This window comes from Microcebus murinus, chromosome 14, assembly GCF_040939455.1.
Source record: "Microcebus murinus isolate Inina chromosome 14, M.murinus_Inina_mat1.0, whole genome shotgun sequence".
In the NCBI taxonomy this organism is placed as follows: Eukaryota; Metazoa; Chordata; class Mammalia; order Primates; family Cheirogaleidae; genus Microcebus; species Microcebus murinus.
In genome coordinates this window covers 23,101,213-23,123,614 of record NC_134117.1, presented here as the reverse complement: position 1 = coordinate 23,123,614, position 22,402 = coordinate 23,101,213, and the positions used below count along the sequence as shown (strand labels likewise).

The window sequence follows — 22,402 nt, the reverse complement described above, 5'->3', positions numbered from 1 at the left end:
ACACGGCGTCAACTCGGGCCAACAGTGACGGGGAGGCTCAATGCCTATGCTATGGAAGAAACGGACGAAACTAGTCCAGCAACTCAAGCAGACAACTAACCAACAAAGTATCCCATCAGATAACGAATGCAACAACCTCTGTCCCTCCCTCCCGCCCTTCCTTCCTTCCGTTTCAGCTAACCAACTAACCAGCCAACTAATCAACCAACACACCAACCAGCCAATTAGTCAGCAAACCAACTAGACAACTACAAAAGCCCCTAACCAATCAGCCAGCCAATCAACCATCCAGCCAACAATTCAACCAACCAGCTCTTCGGTCCACCGAAGTCCTCTGCCTGGAGGACGAGTGTGAGCTGAAGGGTGTGGAAGGGCTTCTTAGCAGGGTGGGCATGAGCTAGGCTTGCAGGGTTTGCAGGGCTTGGACAAGCAGAGAGGAGAGGGGTGGGCATCCTACGGTCACAGCAAGCATGTGGGCCAGCTGTGAGCTTGTCACCCCAGGAATGCTGCTGGGAGGCGAGGGATTGGGGTCAGAAGATGGCCAGGGCTCGTGCTGCACACCAGCACACAGGACCCCGGCACTGGCCCCAGCCCAGCCCAGCATGGCAGGGTGCGGTGTAGGGTGAGGCAAGCATAGCCCTGCTTCCTGGGCCCCTCAGTCCAGCACGAGAAGAGACGCTGGGGGAAGGGGGGATCCCTTGGTCCAAAGAGGAGAGGTCACTGCCAGAGTAGGCACGAGGGGCAAGAACATGGGAACCTGGGGCTGGAGCCAGGAGAAGAAAGAGAAAAACCTGGAACTAGAAGAGTCAACAAATACAGGGAGGGTGAGAAACTGCAGATGAGAAGCCTCTTGGCCCATCAGACAGGACCCTGTCACATGCCTGGGCCTCCACAAACCCAGGACCAGCTTCAGAAGTAATGCCTGGGTCCAGCGGCTCCCAGGACAAGTGTGGTGGGTCCTCCTTGTGTGGAGTTCCTGGCAGCCCTCACGGTGGCCCTCGTGCTGCGGAGGAGAAAAGGGAACCCCAGAAAGACCATGTGGCCTGCCCGTGGGCACCCATGGGGCATGGGTATGGCCTCACTAGAATGTAAACCCCATGCAGGCAGGGATTTCAGTCTGCTCTGTTGACTTCTGTGTCCCCGGATCCTGGAAGAGTGTCCGACATGGAGCAGGCACTCAGTGTTTGTTTAAATAAATGAACAAATGAAAAATGAATAAAAGAGTTAAGGTTTTGGCATACGAAAGCCCAATATCCAACAGCAATGGAACATGATCATGGGGCAGAAACGGCATGTGTGGTCTCGGGCTGCATCGACAGGGTTACAGTGTTGAGGAGGGAAGCAATGGTTTCATTCTTCTCTAAGCTGGCCAGACAACAACTCAAGTGTGGCATCCAGCACCAGGCATCCTACCGGCGGGGCCTTTCTCAAAGCCAAACCCACACCCAGGCGAGATGAGACAAGATGAAACAAGACCAGACCGCAGCAGACAAGAGCACTGTGCGACTCCTGGTCGTTCCTTCTAGAGTACATGGCTTTCCAAGGGCCTCTAATGTACCACATCCCCATCAACAGCCAAGAAATGGAAAAGAAAGGAAATTAACATTTACTGAGCAACTACTACGTGCCAGGCCCGTCCTAGGCCCCTGACTCCTGCAATTATCTAACGAGAAGGGCTCTGCAGTGTGTGCCAGACACAGGGCTGTGACCTGCTGTTACTGGGACAAGGAAGATACAGCCCCTAACCTTGAGAGCAAATCTAATGACATGTCTCCCCATTTTGTCCTGGAGGTAGACATCACTGCCACTTTCATGATGGGGATACTGAGGCTGTCAGGGATGAAGCCATAATAAGGAAAGTGGCAGAATCGAAACCCCATACCCTGAAGGTCAGATGGGTGGAGCCTTCCCCCAAATGTCCAAGTTCTCATTTAACACACACACGGTATATGCTGCTCTCTCCCCTGGGAAGAGGACATGGAAAAGGAAAAGAAAAATAGGAGAGAGACAGGGAGAGAGGGAGGGAGAAAGAAGCAGGCATATACAGAGAGAACGAAAAGCAGAAAGTCAGGCATGGGCAGAGCAAGGGCCCCTGTGGGAGGGTGAGAGGGAAACCACTCCTGGCATCTGGCTGGGTGCAGAGTCACCGTGTGCAGAAGGGAACAGGAGGACAGGAGAGGGCAGGTTCCAGCGGCCCAGGGCACTAGTGCCCTCCCAGCTCAGCGGGCTGCCACCCACCCCAGGCGCAGACCCTGCCGGCCTCGGCTCCCCAGCCCCGGCAGCAAACAGAGGGGCTCTTCATGCCTACGGAGCCCGGCATTCCGGGGGCAGAGGACGCGTGGGCTGCGAGGGCCTCAGACAAAGAGGCCTTTTGGTGGAACCACCGAAGCATCTTTATTTAACAGGGAGCCCCGAGGGGAGCCGCGTGGAGGGCTCGTCCTGATTTCAGCCTGACAAGGGGCTCTCAGCCCAGAGCAGCTTCCATCAGAGCTGCGCCAAAGCTCAGTTCTGGCCAGGATCATTTGGCAGAGAGGTTGGTGCCGAGCGGTTGGTCCCTGCAGCCTGGACTGGTGACAACAGCCAGAGCCAGGGAACCCCCAAACCCAGCCGTTCTGAGAACAGGGTGGGGGGCCAGATACATGGTGATTTCAGGGTCCCCCTCCACCTCAGGTCTAAAATTCTGCTACTAGACATTTATGATGTACACTACGTGGTGGTACATCAGGGTCCCAGGGCCAGGCAGACGCAGGTTTGAGTCCTGGCTCTGCCACTTATGGGCTGCGTGGGCTGTTGCTTTACCTGCCCTGAGCCCAGCACAATGGATTTGACGTGGCACCTCCGTACCTGTTAGGAGGTACGTGAGATGATGGAGTCGAGGAGCCTGGCATGGGGCTGCGCACAGAGCAAACACTCAGTAAATGCTAGCTATAACACACTGTCCTTGTCATCATCATTCCGTAGGTGGAAGCAGTGATGCACGCTAGAAAGAGCAGCAGTGGGAGCCACGAGACCTCGATTCTAGTTCCAGTTCTGCACTTCCATACTTGCTCGTGTGACCTTGGGCAGCTCGCCTCACCTCTCAGTTGACATTTCTCCCAAGATAAAATAGCTTAGCTCTGGAATCCCATAGTGTACCTCACGGAACGAGAGCTTAATGAGGTAAAATGAGTTCTGTGGGCACACGTGAAATGATGCCTTGAAGGCCTCAGAGATCACTGTGTCCATTAGCGTCACAAAGACTCTGAGAAGTTCTGCAGGAAAGAGACCCGCAGAGCTTCGCACAGGCCAGCATTTGTTAATAATAATGACATCCTAGGGGGGACTGTCTCATTTAATCATCACATCAACTCCAAGAAAAGGGGATGATTTTGCAGAAGAATAAATGAAAGGACAAACAGATTATGTAGTTCCCTGAAGTCACACAGGCTAAGTAGCAACGTTTTGAATCAGGCCATCTAAGTCCAGAGCCTTTGCTCGGACCCACTCCCTACTGCCCCAGCGTCACCCACAGGTATTCGTCTGTGGATCTGGTTTTCCAAACAGCTCCTAGTGACATCCCATGGAACACGGCTGGGGCAAATCCAGGCTCGAGACATTCTGAAGTTTCTTGCAGCCCTAACAGTCTGTGGCTCTAGGAGCACAAAGAGCAGCATTACTGGTGAGTCCATCTCACCAGTCTACCCGTCAGTCTGGTCTACCATCTGGTCTACCCGTCAGTCTGCTACAGCTCCGACTCAGGTGAGGTCACAGCGTCCTGAAAGCCCTGGGTTTGGAGAAGGGGGAGATGGGTGTGACTTTATAGCCCTCAGCGTGGGGCAGAGCAAGGAGCATGGCCCTGTGGGGCTGCTAAGAGCATGCAGGTCCCTGGAAGACGTCCGCTGAGCTGGCCTCAGTCCCCTTCCAACCCTGCCACTCTGAGGCCCAGGGCTCAGTGCGCAGGCTGAGAGCAGATCTGGAGGAACGTCACTCGGGAAGGGGCGGCAGGGGGGCAGTGGGCACCAGGGTTGGGGGACTGGTGATGAGGCACCAAAGAGCCATCCAGGTTTTGCCCTCAGCTCAGCCTGCCAGTGCCCTGCTTTTCCAGTCCTAAACTGCCCTGAAGTTCCTACCCCCCAAGGCCATTTTCTGGGTGCCTATGACAGGGGCCACCACTTAGTATCAAGTGTCATCATGGCAGATGGTGCAGGTTAGACAAGGGAGAGGGTGGCTGCATCGTGTGTCTCTGAGAGCTCCACTCAGACGCGTGGGCACGAGTCTGGTCTTTCCAAATGCAAGTGGAGTGAGAGGGGCCTAGGCAGACTGAGCCCAGGCCTCCGCTTCAAAACGAGCGCCCTCCCTGGGCCCCCCACTCTGGGTAACGCCTGCTCCAGGACAAAAAGCAAAGCTCCTTATCTGACAAAACACCTCGGGTGTCTCGCTCTTTCTGCAGGGTCACACGCTTCTCTCTTCTTAGCAGCACCGGTTTCTAATCAATAGAAATCTTCTAGCTGCTAATCAATAGAAATTTCTAATCAATAGAAATCTTCTAGCTGCTAATCAATAGAAATTTCTAATCAATAGAAATCTTCCTGGCTGCTCTGGGTGGGGCGGGGGGTGTCATGAGGCAGCTGGGGTCCTGCCACTTGCCTCCCCTATCCCTCACCCCTAGGGCTGCCTCTAACCTGCCCAGACTGCCTTTCCTAGAAAGCCCGGCTCTCACTGAACTTCTGTAAATCCGAGTAGTTCAAACACACAGGCTTTTGTTTTGACGGCTCTAAGCAGTAACCTTTTTGAAATGTGAAGTATCTAACTCTGGGTAGCAGTTTGAGCCATTTCACAAGGGATCCTAGGCCCTGGGGGATGTCCCCCTCTAAGCAAGTTTTCTCTACTTGTAATCTTCCATCTTGTCATCAGACATTGGCTGGACCCCCACTGGGGGCCAGGCTTCCTGCTTGTTAGTGAAGACGGGAAGATAACAGAGGGTGCCCTCAGGGAGCACCTGGTCTGGGAGAAGATAGTCACACAGAAGTCACCCTCTTGCAGAGGACAAATGACAGGGTGGAGGCATGCACGAAGTCCTCTGGGGAGCAGAATGGCAGGAGGGGTCAGCTATTCCTGGGGAGTCATGAAGCTTGTAGGAGGGGCCACTGTGGAAGCTGAATGTGTCCCAGGAAGGGGACCAACACAGGCCAAGGGACAGAGGCCTGGTTAATCGGGAATGGCCTCAAGTCTGACCAACAGGACTGCAGGGCGTAGAGGAGATGGTAGGAGCTGAGGCCTGAGCAGCCCTTGGAACCAGCCCACAGAGGGCCTGGCTGAGATGCTCAGATGTTCTTGGGGACAGTGGGACTCCTCTGATGTCCTTTAAGGGGAAAAGGGAGATGATCGGCTTTATCCCAGTCTAGAAACTCCTTTTCCTGGGTCTGTCGGGGAGATGGAGAGATTCTACTAACTGGGTTCCCCCAGAGCACTAGACTACTCAGGAGGCAGAGCTCGGTCTCCCCACCTGGCAATCCTCCTGCTCCAGGCCCAGCTTCAGAACGAGAACCCTAAGCACAAGGTTACTCCTCCCAAAGAGACAGCCAGTGTTGGGCCATCGTGGAAAACCCCACAGTGGAATGGAGACGACCTGGAACTGCCACCATATAATGGCCTCAGTTTTCAAATCTGGGAAGTGGGTATGCAAATGAATGAGTCTGGGAAACACAGAGAGGGCAGGGTCAGGAGACCCGCAGCCCTTCAGTGCTGACCTCCTGTTGGGCTCAGACTTCCTGCCCCACCTGGTCTGCCTGAGCCCATCCCTCATCCCTCCTGCAAAGGAAACCATTGATTCCCGAAAGCAAGTGAGTCCTGGACAGATGAATAATAGAAACAAGCTCAGCTATTTGGGCAGCAAAAAAATTCTAGTCCCACCAACCAGGAACTGGAGACTTGTATAACTCTCTCTCACACCCCCTCCGCACCCCTCCAGGGATATTTATTTTAACCCCTGGACAAACATGCAAACATGTATTTCACCCCCAGAAACTGGGTAGACGGAGTCACTTAAAAATTGTCAGTCAGAGCCTCTGCAGTGTAGCTTACTCGTTAGTCTAATGAAAGTCTTCAACTTGTTGAGGCCCCAGAACCATGAAATATTAGCCGCATAAGCAAGCTGCCCTTTAATTTATGAAGTTAAAGAAATGCCTTTGGAAGCCCTCTTCATAGACACCTGGCCCTCAAGTGCCACATAAAACAATCACTTGGTTGGTGCGTGGTAAGTTTTCCATGATTCGCATCCAATCTGCTACCCATCCACGTTGAAAATGAACACTGAGATGGGGGCTGTGAAGCTGCCACTCGCTGGGGCACTGCTGGCCAGCGAGGGCAGGGAGCCCGAAGCCCGGGGGGGTCCCCCGCACGGTCAGACTTTCCACGTCTGAGCCCTTGCAGAGGAGCCGGCGCTCCGGGTGCACAGCCAGCTTCCCGGCGTTGGGTGCATTTGAATTCCCATCAAATCCCTGATTCGGAGCCCACATTGTCTAGCAGGTCCAAGGAAGAGGTTGGCCAGCCAAGCAGGGCTGGATATGCAGGGTACTATAAATAAAGACTCCAGAGGCTGTGGGCAGTGTGTAAACAAGGACATGTGTGGACAAGGGAAGGGCTGAGCATGGAGTGAACTTCCCGAGACACTGGCCATGAAGTTGGCTACGGCTGGCAGTGATGGTGGTGGCCATGGATCAGACTATCGGTGTCAGAGCTGTTAAATGCAACACCGGCTGGCAGTGGCCAAGGTCCGCTCGCTGCTGGTTTGTCCCTAATGACCATTCCAAGGCCAGTGGGTTTCTCAGACAATCAGACCACAGATCCAGCTTCTAGTTCAGCAGAATTAAAGGTCATTCTCCACTGCCCTGCCCCCCACCCCCACTGTCATTCTCAGAGTAAATCACTGCCTGTGACAGGGCTGTCTGCCTGGTGAACCCATGACACTGCTCCTTGTCTGGCGCTGGGCAGTTCCATCTGTGCTAATCAGGTCAGGAGGCCGCTCTTCTTGCAGACCCCACTTCAATGGCTCCCCAGCCGCACACTGGAACCCCAGAGCCCCCCTGAATCAGGAGTCCTGTTCAAAGCCGATCCCAGGAGATAAGATGCTATCGGCAGGCAGCATTTCCACGGAGCCCAGCTACAGATGTCTCGGGCGCCACCAGCTCGGAGGCCGATTTCAGCCACAAATCCCAGCTGGAAAAGCCTTCCTCCCACCCTCTACCCCCTCGTCCATCAGCTCTGCCCATTTATTTAACTTCTTGGGAAAGGAATAAAGAGAAAAGCTCAGGCTGTAGCCATCAGTTTAACCAGAAACAGTGAATGCCCTTTAAAGAGAAAGAATGAATATTGATCTGAAGAAGACGAGCCTCTAGCTTAGGGGGAGTCATCACTGGGCATCCTTTTAGAATAAGGCAGAACACATGACCAAGTGTCAGCCACACAGTCACCAGATTCAAACTTCAGTTTAATGGAGAGCACAGGGGAGCACTTCTCTTCCTATAGGCTTGAGAATACCAGTTAATAAATTTAGCAATTTGGTTATTTAAACATTTATTAAACATTTTTATTGCTAAGCATCATGATTCATAATTATAAAATATTAAAGTAGAAAGGGACCTTATGGGTAATAGCTCTGTGTAAGCACAGAGCACTTCAGGAGTTATAAAACACTGTGATATATATTCTGCTGCTCCGTGAGATAGCTGTTTTCATACCCATTTTACAGATGAGGCAACTGGGGCTCAAAGAGGTAAAGCGACTTGCCTACGGTCACACAGCTGGTATGTGGACACTAGGAATACCAGCACTGTGACAAAACTTGGTACCCCATTTGCCTCGCCTAGAGATTCTTGAGTCAGACACCGCGACAGATTTTGTTGAAGAAATTCTCTCTCCATTAAAGCTAGTGGTGCCCAGTGGTAACATTAAATTATTTAATGTTTGCTTTTTTATTCCTTTGATTGTTTTTATTTTTTACTTGCTTTTTTACTTTTTGTTTGTTTTTCATAAAGCTTTTCATTTGCTTGTTTTTTTAATGCAGACGGTCTGGGCCTGGTAATAATAGCAAAAGCATCTCCCGAACGCTTGCTCTGAGCCGGACGCTGTGGCTCTGCCGCACGTGTATCAGCGCCTTCCACCCCCAACCGTGCTCTGTGGGGGCGCCGTTCTCCTCCCTGCTGTACAGGTGTGGAAACTGAGGCTCAGGGAGGTTAAGCAACTTGCCCAAGTTCACAAAGCGAGTCTGGAGTTTGAACCCAGGCCGTCTGGCCGTCCAGAGTCCGTGTGCCAACGACACTGAGGTGGTGGCTTCGCACCCTCACTGCAGGGGGCCAGGCTCTGATCAGAGCAGACGGACAGCCGGGCTCCGGCTCCTGACACTGCCATCCCTCTCCCGCCTGCTCTCGGGCACTGGCTGTGTTCATGTGTGCGTGTGTGCGTGTGTGAGCACTTGCATCGATAACAGTGTGTGTATGAACATGTATAGCTATCAAGGTGTATGTGAACAAACAAACGTGTATTCCACATGCTATTCAACTCAGCACTGATTCCAACAACATCCCAAAAGCGATTCAAAGAAACAGTTCTTCTGTGTCCAGCAAAATGCCACAGAGAGAAGAATCCCCTTGGCAGGTGGAAGTGACTGAAAGCAGCGTTTTGTAAACATGGCTGTGTCCCACGCCCACCCCCCTGGCCGGGAAACGCCAGGCCTCAGGAGGGTTTTGTCCGGACAGCCTTCCCTCCCAGATGGACGGACTCTCCTCGACCCTTCCCCAGCCCCAGGCACGCCCTTACCCGGCAGTACTCATCGATGGGCTTCAGCCTCTTCACAGCTACGTCCCGGATGTGGCTTCTCCGGAAGAGGATCTTGCCTGGAAGAGAGGTACTCGTGAGCGGTTGACTCTCGTTCCCCTCTCCCTCGGCTCCCAGCACCTCGGCCGCCACCACCAGTGCCCACTGTCGGGAAACAAGAGAGGAGCGGTCACCTCTCCTGGGGGGCAGGAGGCTCCCGAGGCTGAGGGCCCAGGCCCTCTCTGGCAGGTGAGGAGCCCTGGAGGCTGCCATCTTGGGCTTCTATGAACAACTTGGCAGGTCACCTTGTCTGGATCTAATGGCAGAACCGGCGCCCCTACGTGGGCGTGGCTCTCAAGTGACCTGGCAAATACACACAAAGTATGGCCCAACCCACACACTATGTTTTGTTTTCACGCCCATCCCACCTTGAGAAATCGGCATTCGTTCCTGCCAGCTGGGCAGGAATTCCTATCCTCGGTTTAGGTGGTGGCTATTTCCAGGGCGGGCACAAGCCAACACCAGGGAAGCGTGCCCCAGCCTGTTCCCTGACCTCTCGGTGCACACTGCCTCCGGCCATACGGGCCACGGCCAGCCGGGCTGGAACACCCCCCACAGGTATGGGCAAGGCTTACAGGAAACGGCAGCCCCTAAGACCTTCCCAGCAGCCTCTTCAGAGTTGGCCACATTCAATCATAACAAATACATCAATGAATAGTCTTTGTCCAGTCCGTGAAATTTAGAATCTGAACTCCTTGGTCTGACATTCAAGGCCTTACACACTGACTTCTGTGCCTATCAATGCTCAGGGCCAAGGCCACCTTTTCAGAAGGCCTTCCTTGATCGCCCGAGCTGGGAGTAATGTCCCTCTCTTTCCAGAACAGCCACAACACATTGTCTGTTCCTAGGGCACTTGCCACATTCTCTGGGGTGCGACAGCATTTGTGACCCTATGAGGCTCACCATACCCATAACAGCCATGTGCTGCCCCAGTCTGCCTGATTTCCCTTTGGAGAAGGCCTCCTCCATTCCCAGTTCTTGTGGTATCAGTAGGGATAATCACATCCCCTGGCAACAAGGGTGGGCATGTGACGCAGCCTAGTCAACCAGAGTCATGGTGATTGGCTCAGGGATGGATGGAGACCCAATCTAGGCCAATGAGGGTCAGCCCTGAGACTTCTTTCTCCCCCTCCCCCGGTTGCTAAGGGGGCAGGATGAAAGCTTGGCACTTCTAGGAGCCAACTTTATCATTGCCTGAGAACAAAATGAATGAGAGAAAGGAACTGTGCCTGGCACAAGGTAGATGCTCAATAAAAGCTTTTTGAATGATTGAAAAGCAGAGATGGCCAAATGTGGTGGCTCAAGTCTGTAATCCTAGCACTCTGGATGCGCTAGGAGGATTGCTTGAGGTCAAAAGTTCAAGACCAGTCTCAGCAAGAGCAAGACTCCATCTACTAAAAATAGAAATGATTAGCTGGGCATGGTGGTGCTCACCTGTAGTCCCAGCTACTAGGGTGGCTGAGGCAAGAGGATGGTTAGAACCTGGGAGTTTGAGGTTGCTGTGAGCTAGGCTGATGCCACAGTACTTCAGCCCAGGAAACAGAGCAAGACTCAAAAGCAGAGCTGAGAGATGGTCAGGGACCGATTCCTTTGACATAATTTCAGCAGCTGGATGTAGCTGTTCCTGAACCTAGCATCTACCTGGTACTTTTCACTTGTATGAAACAATAAAATTCTCCTTTTTATTTAAACTAGTTGGAGCTGGGGATTTTTATCACTTGCATTAAAGCGGTCTTAATTAAGATAATTTCCATTGCATGTGAGCAAATATGTGGACCGCATGGTAATCCACGTCAGCTGCTTCTGCCAAGGTCCAAGTGAAGTACTGAGAAAGACCAGCCCCACATGCAGCCCCAGAAACAAAGATTTGAATGCAAGCTTTCTATTTGGGAGGAAACCCCAGGACATGTCATTAGGGTAGTAGGGAAGTCAAGCAGGGAAGGGAAGGAGGTAACTGGAGCTCAATCCTATTGGGGAACTCTGGAAGATGGTGCAGAACACACCTCATGGATAGCCCAACTGAGGGTGGGGAGGCTGGGGCTGCTTCCAGGGGCATTGACTCTGGCACTTCCCCCAAGGCTAGCACAAAGGCAGAGGTGAATGGTGAAGGGACCCTGGGGCATGAAAGCAGTGCTGCAGCCATCCCCGACTTCCCTGCCACCACAGGCACTAGGCACCAGCCCTGCTGGAGTTGGACAGTGAAGCACCTATCTGTGTCCCACCACGCATGACCCCCGTCCCACCACGCATGACCCAAGTCCGGTTGGTGCCTCTCATCTCTGCACAGTCGGCGTGCAGCTCCTCCTCCTGCCTGCCCCACGCTGCCGTCAGCACGGGCTTTGCCGCCCAGGCGCTCAGCAAATGCTCGCTGCCTCACTGGCTGTCGTCTCCTGGGCTCCTGCTCAAGCTCTCCTTCCCTTTTCCTCTGAAGCCAGAAAGCGGGGCCACTTCCCTGTCAGACGGACAACACTGTGCAGACGGAACGATGTCAGCAAGATAAAGAGCCCCTGCCATGTGTTCCTCTCGAAAGGAGATAAAACGTGTTTTATCAAGACATTGGAGCCGGCCGCCTTTCCTTGGGGGAAGATGTCACAGATTTGGTATTCCTTGCCTCTTGGCCTCCTACCCTTTTTTGGTTGCCTGTCGCTTTACTGCTTGTGTGCCATGGGGGCATGTGTGCGCGGCCACGGGGACGCTGTGTGAAAATAAACACACCAGGAGACCTGCTCTCAGGACTGACAAGATGACGGGGGGCCCTGGGGCTGGAATTCTGGGCCTCCACCTAAGCCAGCTGCCTGTCAGGAGCTGGAGGGTGCCCAGACCCCGTGACACCAGCGGTGAAGCGGGACTGTCTAAGAAATGGGGACCCAAGTCTAAAGATGGCAGCGTGAAGTGACGTACGAGTATTAATCAGCCCGTTGCTTTTGTTAGAAAAACTCCTTGGACCGCTGCGTCGAGTGAGATGAGGGGACACTTTGCACAGTTCGGCCATATACGAAGGTGCTTCCGTTTGGGTTGGGTTCAGTTTTCTACAGAACTTCACAACGCACTACCACAGGAAATCACTTCCCCGATGGAGGAAGCTCTACGCTCAAGCTCAAAGACCAAACGTTTTTCGTGGGGATCAAACATCTGATGGAGAAAAAGATTTTTAAGACCATCCCTGCATATTAAATAAAGTTAACTGAAAAAAAAGAAAAAAAAAGAAATGAGGACACAAGGGGGACTGTAGGAGGAGCCAGGGCCCACAAACCTGCCTGGAGCAGAGGCCTCATCCCCAGCCCTTTCTCATCCTGTCGGAGGACAAGGGAAGGGAGGAGATGGGAGACAAACTGGGTCCCCTCCCAGCCCCCATCTCAAGGCTGGCCAAACCGCTAAGTCTTGTACCCCTGAAATACAAATATCGCTCCTGACCCAGCTGCACAGAACTAGTAAAAAAGAAAAAAAATGTTGAGGAAGACTGAAGGCCTCCATAGGCACAGAAAGTTCCGAGAAGGGAGGGTCGGGTGAGGCGGGAGGCAGGCGGGAGGGCTCTGCCTGAGTCCTCACCCGCGCTGGCCCCTGCACACAGCACCCCTGCCTCGCCCCTCGAGCCCACCCTGCGGGTGGGGCCACCAGGACACAGGCTGAGCCCTCCCCGTCCCTCCACCAGGCTCGTGGGGCTGCTGCTCAGCTGTGAGGTCAGAGGAGAATTTCTGCACAAGCCAATTCCCAGTTGACTTTTTGGAACCCAACGGGGCTTCCCTCTTTCCCGCTGAAATCCTGACGGGAGCAACGTTTTCTTTTCCTGGGGCTTTGGCACCGGCAGCTGTGGGGGGAGAGGGAGGGGCCGGAAGGGATTCTCTGTTAGGGATCCAAACCGCACTCCGAGAGCCAAACCGGTGACCATATTAAAAGGGAGAGAGAAAAAAGGTGGAGGAGGAAAATCCCCATTAAGGAAGTGGAGACCACAGGGCATTAAAGTTGTCTTGCGAACGTCATTCAGCCTATTTACTGGGGGCAGGGCTTCTGCCCGAGTCTGCAAAGCCACGCGGTTGCTGCCCCAGAAACACGACAAGCACCGTGGGGAGACCACACGGGCATGGGCAGACCCAGCTGCTCAGGACTGAACTCATTCCTGAAAGCCCAGGAGAAAGGTGTGGAGCCCGAGGCGTGGGAGCATGAGGTGGAGGTCCCTCTTCCCGCCACTCAGGGCTGAGAAGCTGGGACCAGCGACGGAGCAAGGGTCTCGGGTGAAAGTCCCAGGTTCAAGTCCTGCCGGGGCCTCAGGCTGGCTGTGCACCCCTGGAGCAGGCCGCGCCTCCACCGGGGCCTCTGGGCTCCCCTCTGGGCCTGGGCTCAGCGGCTGCTCCGTCCAGGGCCCTGAGACCCACGTACAGTTGCGCCTGGGGACATAAGTAGGCAGGGGAGGGGCGAGAGGGCATTCCAGGAGCCGAGTGCTCACCGCACTCCAGGCACACGCTAAGAGCTCGCCACTGCGTTTTCCTGCTTAATTAACCCTCACAACCACCTTGAAGTGAGTACTTTGACCTGGCCCACTTTGTCCAGGAGGAAATGGCGGCTCAGAGAGGTTGAAGGACTGTCCAAAGTCACACAGCTATCAAGTGGCTGAGCCGGGATTTCAACCTGGGCTTATAAAGTTTGGAGAATGAGGGGGAGCATGTAGGCAACAATCCAGAGAGTTCTTTGGGCTTGGGTCATGTAAGGCCTTGAGAGCCATGGTGGGCTTTGGATTTTACTCTGTCAGTGAAGGAAGCTGCTGAGAGCAGTTAAGCCCCTAGGCCACCCTTGGCCTCCAGGGCCTTCCTGTGAACAGAGGTGCTCATGGGACCCCCATGGGGGTCAAGGGCTAGGGGCCCTACAAGAGCAGAAATACCAGACACACTGGCCTCCCACTGGCCAGGAGCCCTACCCTAGTCGTGAAGAGTTCTGCAGCAATTTCCACAACCTAGGTATGTTTTCATACAAACGGGCTAACGACCATTGTACAGGACTAATAAGAGGGCACTGACTACAGGGGCGGTAAGAGAGGGCTAGCCTCGGAACCTCTTTTGAGCTCAACAGGCTGATCTGTTCTCGCCAGCCTCTCCTCTTGGAGATTCACAGGGTCTGTGTGTGCAGGTATAACTCCTTCCTTCCATGGACCTCCCCAGCACTGTCCCGATGGAGGCCTGTGCCGGGCTCTGCCCCAGGGGCCGGGAGCTGCAGTGAGCGCCATGGACAAGGGCCTTGCTCTCGAGGTGTTTACACTCTAAGTGGGGAGCAGGTGTGCGCGGGAGGCAGACAGCATGCCTTTTCATATCTAGTGAGGGGTTTGGTGACACTTTCATGTCTCCTTCCCCCTCTATAAAGAGAATCAAACTGGGTAATGTGAGGAGGGGTGCCTGGAGGGAGGGAGGGTTCAGACAGTGCTCAGGGAAGTCACTCTGGGGTCCAGTGGAGACTTGGAGGAGAAGGAGCCAGTTGTGCAAAGCTCTCGGGCAAGAGGGCTCAGCCAGAGGGAACGCACAGCAAAGGCCCTGAGGCAGAAAGAACCAGAAGTGTTGGAAGATAGAGGCTGTGTGCGAGCCTACAGCAGCAGAAGGGAGTTTGCTTTTACTCTAAGTACCCTTGGGCTTGCCCACCCAAATCCCTTCCTGCCCTTAAGGCTCGGGTCCCCTGCTGCCTCCTCCATGAAGCCTATGGGGAAAGGTCCACAGCCCAGGGGCTCCTGACTCCACGCCCTGAGTTCTGGCTCCCATGAGTCTCTCATTTAGATCCACGCCAAAGCCCTGCCTCTGGCTTGAAGTCTAGCATGGAAGGCATTGGCAGGTTTTGCCTGCCAGTCTTTATTTTTATTACAGTGCCCTAATTTTCTTTTGGGGAACAATCTCTCCTTCATTCTCAGTCCATGTGATTTCAGTGGGGCTGGTCCCACCCCAAACTCCAGGGGTAATCAGCCAATAGTGTCCAGGCACGGGCATGTGACCCAAGTCAGTCCAGTAAGACTCAGCCTGGGACTTTTGCTGGGATGACCAGAAGAGAAGTGCTCCGTTTCCACGGTGACTGTTAACTCATAAACTGTAAGCCCCAAACTGCGAGGGAGCATCTTTGTGTATCCCTGCCACCATTTGGGGGAAGCTCGTCTGAGAATGAAGTCAACAGAAAATACAGCAAAGCTGAGAGTGTGAGAGACACAGATGTGGTCACGCGATCCAGCTATGCCTGAAACCATGACTCCTGGTTTTCAGTAATGGGAACCAATAGAGTTCCCCTTTTTTCTCAAGCCAGACTGGGAGGGGTCTATTTCTTGTCATCAGGAGAGTCCTAACTAGGACATCTGGCTCTGCCATTTACTTTTATGTGACATGGGACAAGTCATAACCTATTTGAATCTGTTTCTTCAAACTGCAAAATGGGACAGTAATGCTTAACTCAAAGAATTATTGTGAGGAGTCAATGAAAAGCATGTAACACAGAGCCAGCCCATAATAAATGTTGAGCAAATGGGATCTCTCATTAGTTGACGATTTTGCGTCAGGCAGGTGGGGTGGGGGGTACAACCCGGCCCCACCTGTCTCCTTGCTGGCCACGTGGAACCCACACACCACAGGTGATCCTCGGGTACCTGTCTATCAACCTGGCTTCCCGTCCAAGGCCAGACACGAACTCCTCTCAACCTGCAGCAACCTCTCTTCATTCACCAACCCACGATCACACCTGTGTGCCCCCCAGAGCTCCCGTGTCACCTCTGAAGGACGCTTCTCCACCCACCCAACCCAAAGTGTGGAGGACGTGACACCACGGTGAGGCGACTGATTGGTCATTGACCCGCCCACCTGGGGCATTCTCGGGTGACTCACGCAGGTGTGTCTCCCCATTCCAGCACTCCCCGCCCCCTCTCCCGTACACTCAGGGAAACACACTTGCAAAAATCCACTGGGTTTCACCATAGATCAAAACCCTAAATCTCCTGCAGCCACGGCATGCTTACGGGAAGCTTCAGTGCACCTGGGAGGGAAAAAAATGAGCTCCCAAATTCTGGTCTGGAGGTTCCCATACCCAGCACACAGAGCCAGGCTGAAAGGAACAACATCCTTCTTTCCCTCATCCCCAGGCTGGTCAGCTGGGATTTATAGGTGTTTGCCAGAAATGAGCACCCAGTCCCAGGCCCAGCACAGGTGTTGCTACATCTTTGCTGAACCCAGTGGAATTGAAGGCTCTTGGAGCAGTTTTATAGAGCTGTGGGCCCAGAACAACTTCTTCTTTCTTTCTTTTTCCTAAAAACAAAACTCTTCTTTTTTTATGAGACAGGATCTGGCTGTGTTGCCCAGGCTGGCCTTGAACTCTTGGTCTCAAGTGATGTTCCCGCTGTGGCCTCCCAAAGCTCTGGGATTACAAAACTTTCTATTGACATATAATACACACAGAGAAAAGTGCACATGCATGTATACGACTTGATGAATTTTCAAACACCAAACCCACCTATGTAACTAACTAGCACCCAGATCAAGGAACATGGGCCTCGCCTGCACCCCAGAAGACCTTTGCTGTGCCAGAACAGATTCTAGAAGACTGGGTGGGGCTTGTTAGTATTTCTGTACTGATATGTATATGGGAATTCTAGAATGACTTGGTGATATCTACTAGAGAGAAGGGGCATTAATATAGTTATTAATTTTAGCTCTATGTACTTTTGTCTTCTCAAACCCTATTTAAAAACACATGTTTTATGACTTAAGTTGCAGCAAACCCCTGGGGTGAGATCTCTTTTTGTTAAATATGAACACACTTTCCATTTATTAATTGTAACAAACAAGGGGCAAATGCTTACCTGTAGGGTTTGCTTTGGGAAGAACACTGTAAACAGAAACAAAACCCCTGAATTTGCCTATTTGTTGTCCCTTGCTTTGGAAAACATGCAGGGTTAGTCTTCAGCCCTGACCTAGACAGGAGATATTTTATTGGTTATAAGATTTTACTTTGGAGTACAGGCTGCTAGACAAGAGTGGTCCCAGGGTTAGAATCGCTGACAAGGTAGCCAGCATCTGGATTCCCTACCGATATCACATCAAAGAACGATGCTGGCCGAATGGCACAGTGGGCTGGCAGGGCACATGGGCTGCCCCAGCCTGACTCTGGGAGGCATACAGAGCTCTGCAGCTGGCCTCCAGGCTGGCCCCTAACCCCAGGGAAAGGGAAAGACCTTGTGATCAAATATAACAATACTTAAAGTGGCCGAGCCAAGACAAATGCCACCTAGCTGCCGTTGGAGGTCCTTAGGGCACAGGCTGTGGTCTCACTCAGAGCCAAGCTCAGACAGGGCTGAACGCAAACCCGTGTGCCACAGTGGCACAGGCGGGCCCACGGACCACCGGCCTTCACTGCCACAGTCACGCTGGTCTGCTCCCACCATCCACACCCAGCCGTGTTTTCCTATTCTTGATCCAGTGCAAAGGTTTTCAAAAAACTAAAATCTAAGACTGACCAGGCGTGGTAGCTCATGCCTGTAATCCTAGCACTCACGGAGGCCGAGGTGGGAGGATCCTTTGAGGTCAGGAGTTCGAGACAAGCCTCAGCAAGAGTGAGACCCTGTCTCTACTAAAAGTGGAAAGAAATTAGCTGGGCAACTAAAAAAAAAGAAAAAAGAAAAAATTAGCCAGGTGTTATGGTGCACACCTGTAGTCCCAGCTACTCAGGAGGATCCCTTGAGCCCAGGAGTTTGAGGTTGCTGTGAGCTATGATGATGCCACAGCACTCTAACCTGGGCAACAGAGCGAGATTCTGTCTCAAAAATAAGTAAATAAAATAAAATCTAAGATCATGCGACTGGAGGCAGAGGGAACAGAGTGTGGGCTGCAGAGTGGATAGACCGCTGTGTCCTGGGTGCACTGTCTTTTCTGAGCTTCAGTTTTCTCATAGGCCAAATGGGATTGCAGGGCTGGAACATGGATTAGAAAGCACACACACCACGTGGTGTTGGGTACACGGGACAGTTGTTACAGAGAAGGGTGAGGCCAAGTCCCTCCATATTTGGCCAATAGCCCATAGGTATGTTATGGTGACGTTTGTCTGTCTGGATGCTTAAAAAGGCACCCTGGCTTAAACCTTTCAGTGACTGCCCAGGGCACTGAGAACAGAATCTAAACCCCCTGCCAGGGCCTGTGGGGCGGGGCGAGGTCTGGCTCCAGCCTCCCTCTCCCACCTGGCTCCCAACACTTGCCCCTCACACCACACACACACCCTGCACTTCCCACCTGGGCCGTGTCACACTGTCCCCTCTCCTGCTGCCCTGTGCATGGCTAACACCTTCGTTCTTCAGATCTTGGTGTAAATGTCACCTCCTCTAGTAAAAGAGGGCCCTCCCCCTGTCTCCCAGGCCTTGACTGTTTCCTTCCCAGTCTTTACCACCATTTATAACGATCTTCTGTGGTCCCCTCAGGGCAGAATACAAGCTCCTTGTGGCCAGTGCAGCCCACTGGCGCACCCTCAGGCCCAGCACAAGGACTGGCACACAGGCCCCCGACTGCCACGTGCTGGATGGTTATACCATGCCCCCACCCACCCACACACTGGGGACCACTGCCTCCGCACAGGGCTGGGGCTGGGGCAAGGGGTGGACTTGCCCGCCGGGACCCAGACAGAGCGGGGCCAGACAGCGTGGTTAGCTCAGAGGCGGGCAGCAGGGCCAAGCCGTGCCCACTCCGTGTGGGCGTGGGTGTGGCGGGCGTGGCGGGCAGTGGCGCAGCTCCCTCCCGGAGGGAGCCTGGGAATAAAGGGCCCCATTCAGCCTGGGCAGCCAGGCTCCTCCCGCCAGGGGAGGTTGCCCTCAGGAAAGGGGACGGTGGGCACAGGGCAGAGCTTCCCAGCAGCCTCTCCCTGAAGCGTGGCCCACGGCGTGGGGGGCTGTGCGAGGCGTCCAGGGCCTCCGGGCTCAGAGACACACCAGAGAAAGGCCCTGCGGGACGAGGAGGCCGAGGGGCAGGCGGCTGGCAGTGCCGGTTCAGGGCGATGGTGCTGAAAGGAGCCTGTTCATTCTGATGCTCTCAGGCAGAGCAGAACCCCCAGGATGCAGAGGCCAGTGGGCAAGGACCCCAAAACCACAGGCCACACCGGCCAACCACAGGGGAGTCTGCCTGGCTCTCCTGGGATGAACGCTGTTCCCCAAAGCCTGCTTTTCTTGAGCTTTGGTTCCGCTGGCAGAACGGAGCCAGACAGCAATCTTTAGCAACCTCCCACCAACATTTTCTGCGGTTCCACCCTCACCTACAAGGCTGCTGCTGCTAATATTGATGAGACACAACGTTCACAGAGCACTTGGTACGTGCTAATTGCTGTGCCATGTCCTTTACATTCATAATGTTTCCTGATCTTTACAACAACCTATGATCTAGATAGTGGGTACTGTTATTCCTATTTTACAGATGGGTAAACTGAAGGTCAGAAAAGTTAAGTGACCTACCGAGGATCACACAGCTAGTACGCGGTAGAGCTGGGATTTCACATGCCATGGTCTCTTTCTTTAGACAGACTGAAGGCTGGGCACAGTAGCTCACACCTATAATCCTAGCATTTTGGGAGGTCAAGGTGGGAGGATTGCTTGAGGTCAGGAGTTCCAGACCAGCCTGGGTAATAGCAAGACCCCATCTCTACAAAAAACAGAAAAATTAGCTGGGTGTGGTGGTGTGTGCCTGTAGTCCCAGCTACGTGGGAGGCCAAGGCAAGAGGATTGCTCGAGCCCAGGAGTTTGAGGTTGCAGTGAGTTAAGTTGGTGTCACTGTACTCCGGCCCAGGCAACAGGGTGAGACTCTATCTCAAAAACATAAAATAAAATAAACAGACTGAAAGTGTGTAGGCTCTTGATTGTTTTGCTATATTCCCTCCTTTCCCTATATCCCGTTGGCCTGCTTTCCCTGGGGGAATCTCAGCCTTCCCTGACCCCATGACAGGGTCAGCATGCATCATTCTTTCACTCCCTCTCAAATGCTGGCATTGCACTGGGAGTTGGGATGTGACAGGGACCAATACAGACATGGCCCTTGCCCTCTCAGAAGACACAGTATGTGGGCACGTGCCACGATGGGTCAGTTACAATGGGGACACACAGAGGGAGACAGGCCTGAAGAAGTGGTGGGACGAGCCAGGCAGGGGAACGTGTGAAGAACGTTCCCAGCGTGGGGCAGAGCCTGAGCAAAGGCCCAGAGACGGACGGGACCAGGTACATCAGAGAAGCTGAAGGAAGCTCAGCGTGTCCGGGAAGCGGCGCGTGTGTGCAGGGAGGTTCCTGGGGTGTGGGTTATGAATGGTGCCAGAAGGGACTGAATGGGTTGCAGGGGTTTGATCACATGGCCACATAGAGCAAGCTGAAGCCACTAATGTTGTATATTCAGAAATACCTGAGAGTTCCTGAATCTTTAAGGCTGAGGGCCACAATTTTTACCTGAGGGGACACAAGCACTTTCAGACCCAATCTTAGCCCCAGGGCTCAGGGGCTGGGGGAGTGACCTGGGCCTGGTCACTGGCTGGGCACAACCAACATAAGCTCAAATCCATGGGCTCACTGGTGTCTATGCCTACCACAGCCCACATAGATCATGGGATAAAAACCAAGAGACCCCAATGGTCACCTCATCCAGCCCCCTCACTTTCTGAGGACAGAGCTAAATTCAGAGAGGGCCACGCCTTGACCAACTGCTCATAGCACATTAGCAGCCATGTTGGCCTCAGAAGGGCGCTTGGGCTGGCAGCCTGGTTCTGGGTGGATGTTGTGGCTTCTGTACTTGCAGTTCATGTCTCCTAGGTCCTCTGCCTTGGCTGTCTTTCCTACCTCCAATTTCTACCCAAATCCTGACCCAACAACAAGAGTTACCACTCACTGACCCTCTTTCACAGACCTAAGAACTCAAAGGAGCCCGTGGAAGTCAGCCTCCAAGATGGCCCCAGTGATGCTTGCCTCAGAGTTCCTTCCCGCACTGAATAGGGCTGACCTGTGGAACCAACAGGACATTGTGGAAATAACGGTGTGACTTATAAGGCTAGATTATACAAGACATGGTGACCTCCTCCCTGATCTCTCTCTTGGGTACTGACTGAGGGAAGCCAGCTTCCACGCTGTAAGCAGACTCAAGCAACCCTATGGAGATCAACATGGCAGAGAACCAAGGCCTCCTGCCAACAGCCAGAGCCAATCTGCCCGCCGCCCGGGAGCAAGCCGTCCTACAAGTGGGTCTTCCAGGCAAACCTTTAGCTGACATCTCAACCACAGCCTCATGAGAGATTCTGACTCAAAACCATCTAGTTAAGTGGTTCCTATATTCTTGGCCCATAGAAACTGTGCTGAGATAATAAATTTTTATTGTTTTAAGCTGTTAAGTTTGGGGGAAATTTGTTAACACAGGTAATTAGCACTGTATACAGCATACCAGGCCTAGCACTGCTCATGAGAGGGCAGGATCCCTGGGCTACCTGAATCAGAGCTATTTGGGGTATTCGTTATAGATGCAAATTCCTGAGATTTGCCCAGATCCTCTGGATTAGAATGGAAAGGGACAGGGGCAGGGTGAGAGTCTGCATTTTTAATAAGCCCCCTGAGTTATTCTCATGTACCTGTGAGGCTGAGAATTACTGAACTAATCTAACACCTGCCAGCTCTGTTGAGAGGCTCAGAGAGCTGCTGGGACAGTCCTTACTGCACAGGTAAGTACAGGTGGGCCTGGGCCTAGAACCTGGGTTCAGTATTCTTTCTACCTTGTCCATTTAGGTTGCTTTTTTGAGAGGCATGGGCTTTCTTTTGTTTCTTTTATTTATGTTTAAAATTTGCATGTAGCAAAATGCTACATGGTCAATTATTTGTCTGCTTTGCTTTGCCTGGGAAGAACTTTGTCAGCGCCACCCACAATGTGGGCCTAATGCTAAGAAGGGTAGGGGGACATTGGGCCAGGCAGAGAGGCTGGCACTGCTAGAACACTGCAGTGGGAAAGGGACTCTGTCTACCCACCAAGCTGCCTCGGCACCAGGCACTTCTCCCAGGCCAACAAAATGCAGAGTATGCAAGGCAGAGAAGATGAAGGGGAATAATGAGGGAGTCTACTTTTAACCTCTGCCAAACTGTCACCCCAGTAGGTAAGAATAATACTCCCACTCTCACTTGCATAGCATTTTGTGGCTTAGAAAGAATCACACACAGTCTTACTGAATTACCTTTGCAGACTGCAGAATAGGCAGGTCTGGTACTCATTCAATCATTCATGTACACATTTGTTGAGCAGCTATTATGTGCCAGGTAACACCCTAGGCACAGAGGATATGTAGATTTGTTTCTTTATTTAATAAACTTTCTATATGTCTACTATGTGCCAGGCACTGTTTTAAGCACTTTATAAATATTAACTAACTTATTTCTCACAATAGCCCAACAATGTAGATACCCTTATTCTTCCCATTTAACAAGAAAATTGAAGTACAGAGAGGTTAAGTAATTTTCCCAAGGCCAAACAACTAGTAAGGGGCAGTATGGAGACCTGAACCCAAACAATATGGCTCTAGACTCCACCCACTTAACTAAGATAAA

At 52.9% G+C, this 22,402-nt stretch overlaps 1 protein-coding gene across 4 annotated transcripts in view; it reads right to left on the bottom strand.

The window, feature by feature from the left end:
* SH3PXD2A (SH3 and PX domains 2A) overlaps positions 1-22,402 on the bottom strand; it is a 224,724-nt gene that overhangs the window by 107,783 nt on the left and 94,539 nt on the right. For all 4 annotated transcript variants that reach the window (XM_012770504.2, XM_012770484.2, XM_012770499.2 and 1 more), the window contains one exon: positions 8,797-8,873. In XM_012770504.2, the coding sequence (XP_012625958.1) occupies positions 8,797-8,873 (77 nt within the window). The remainder of the gene's footprint in view (positions 1-8,796; positions 8,874-22,402) is intronic.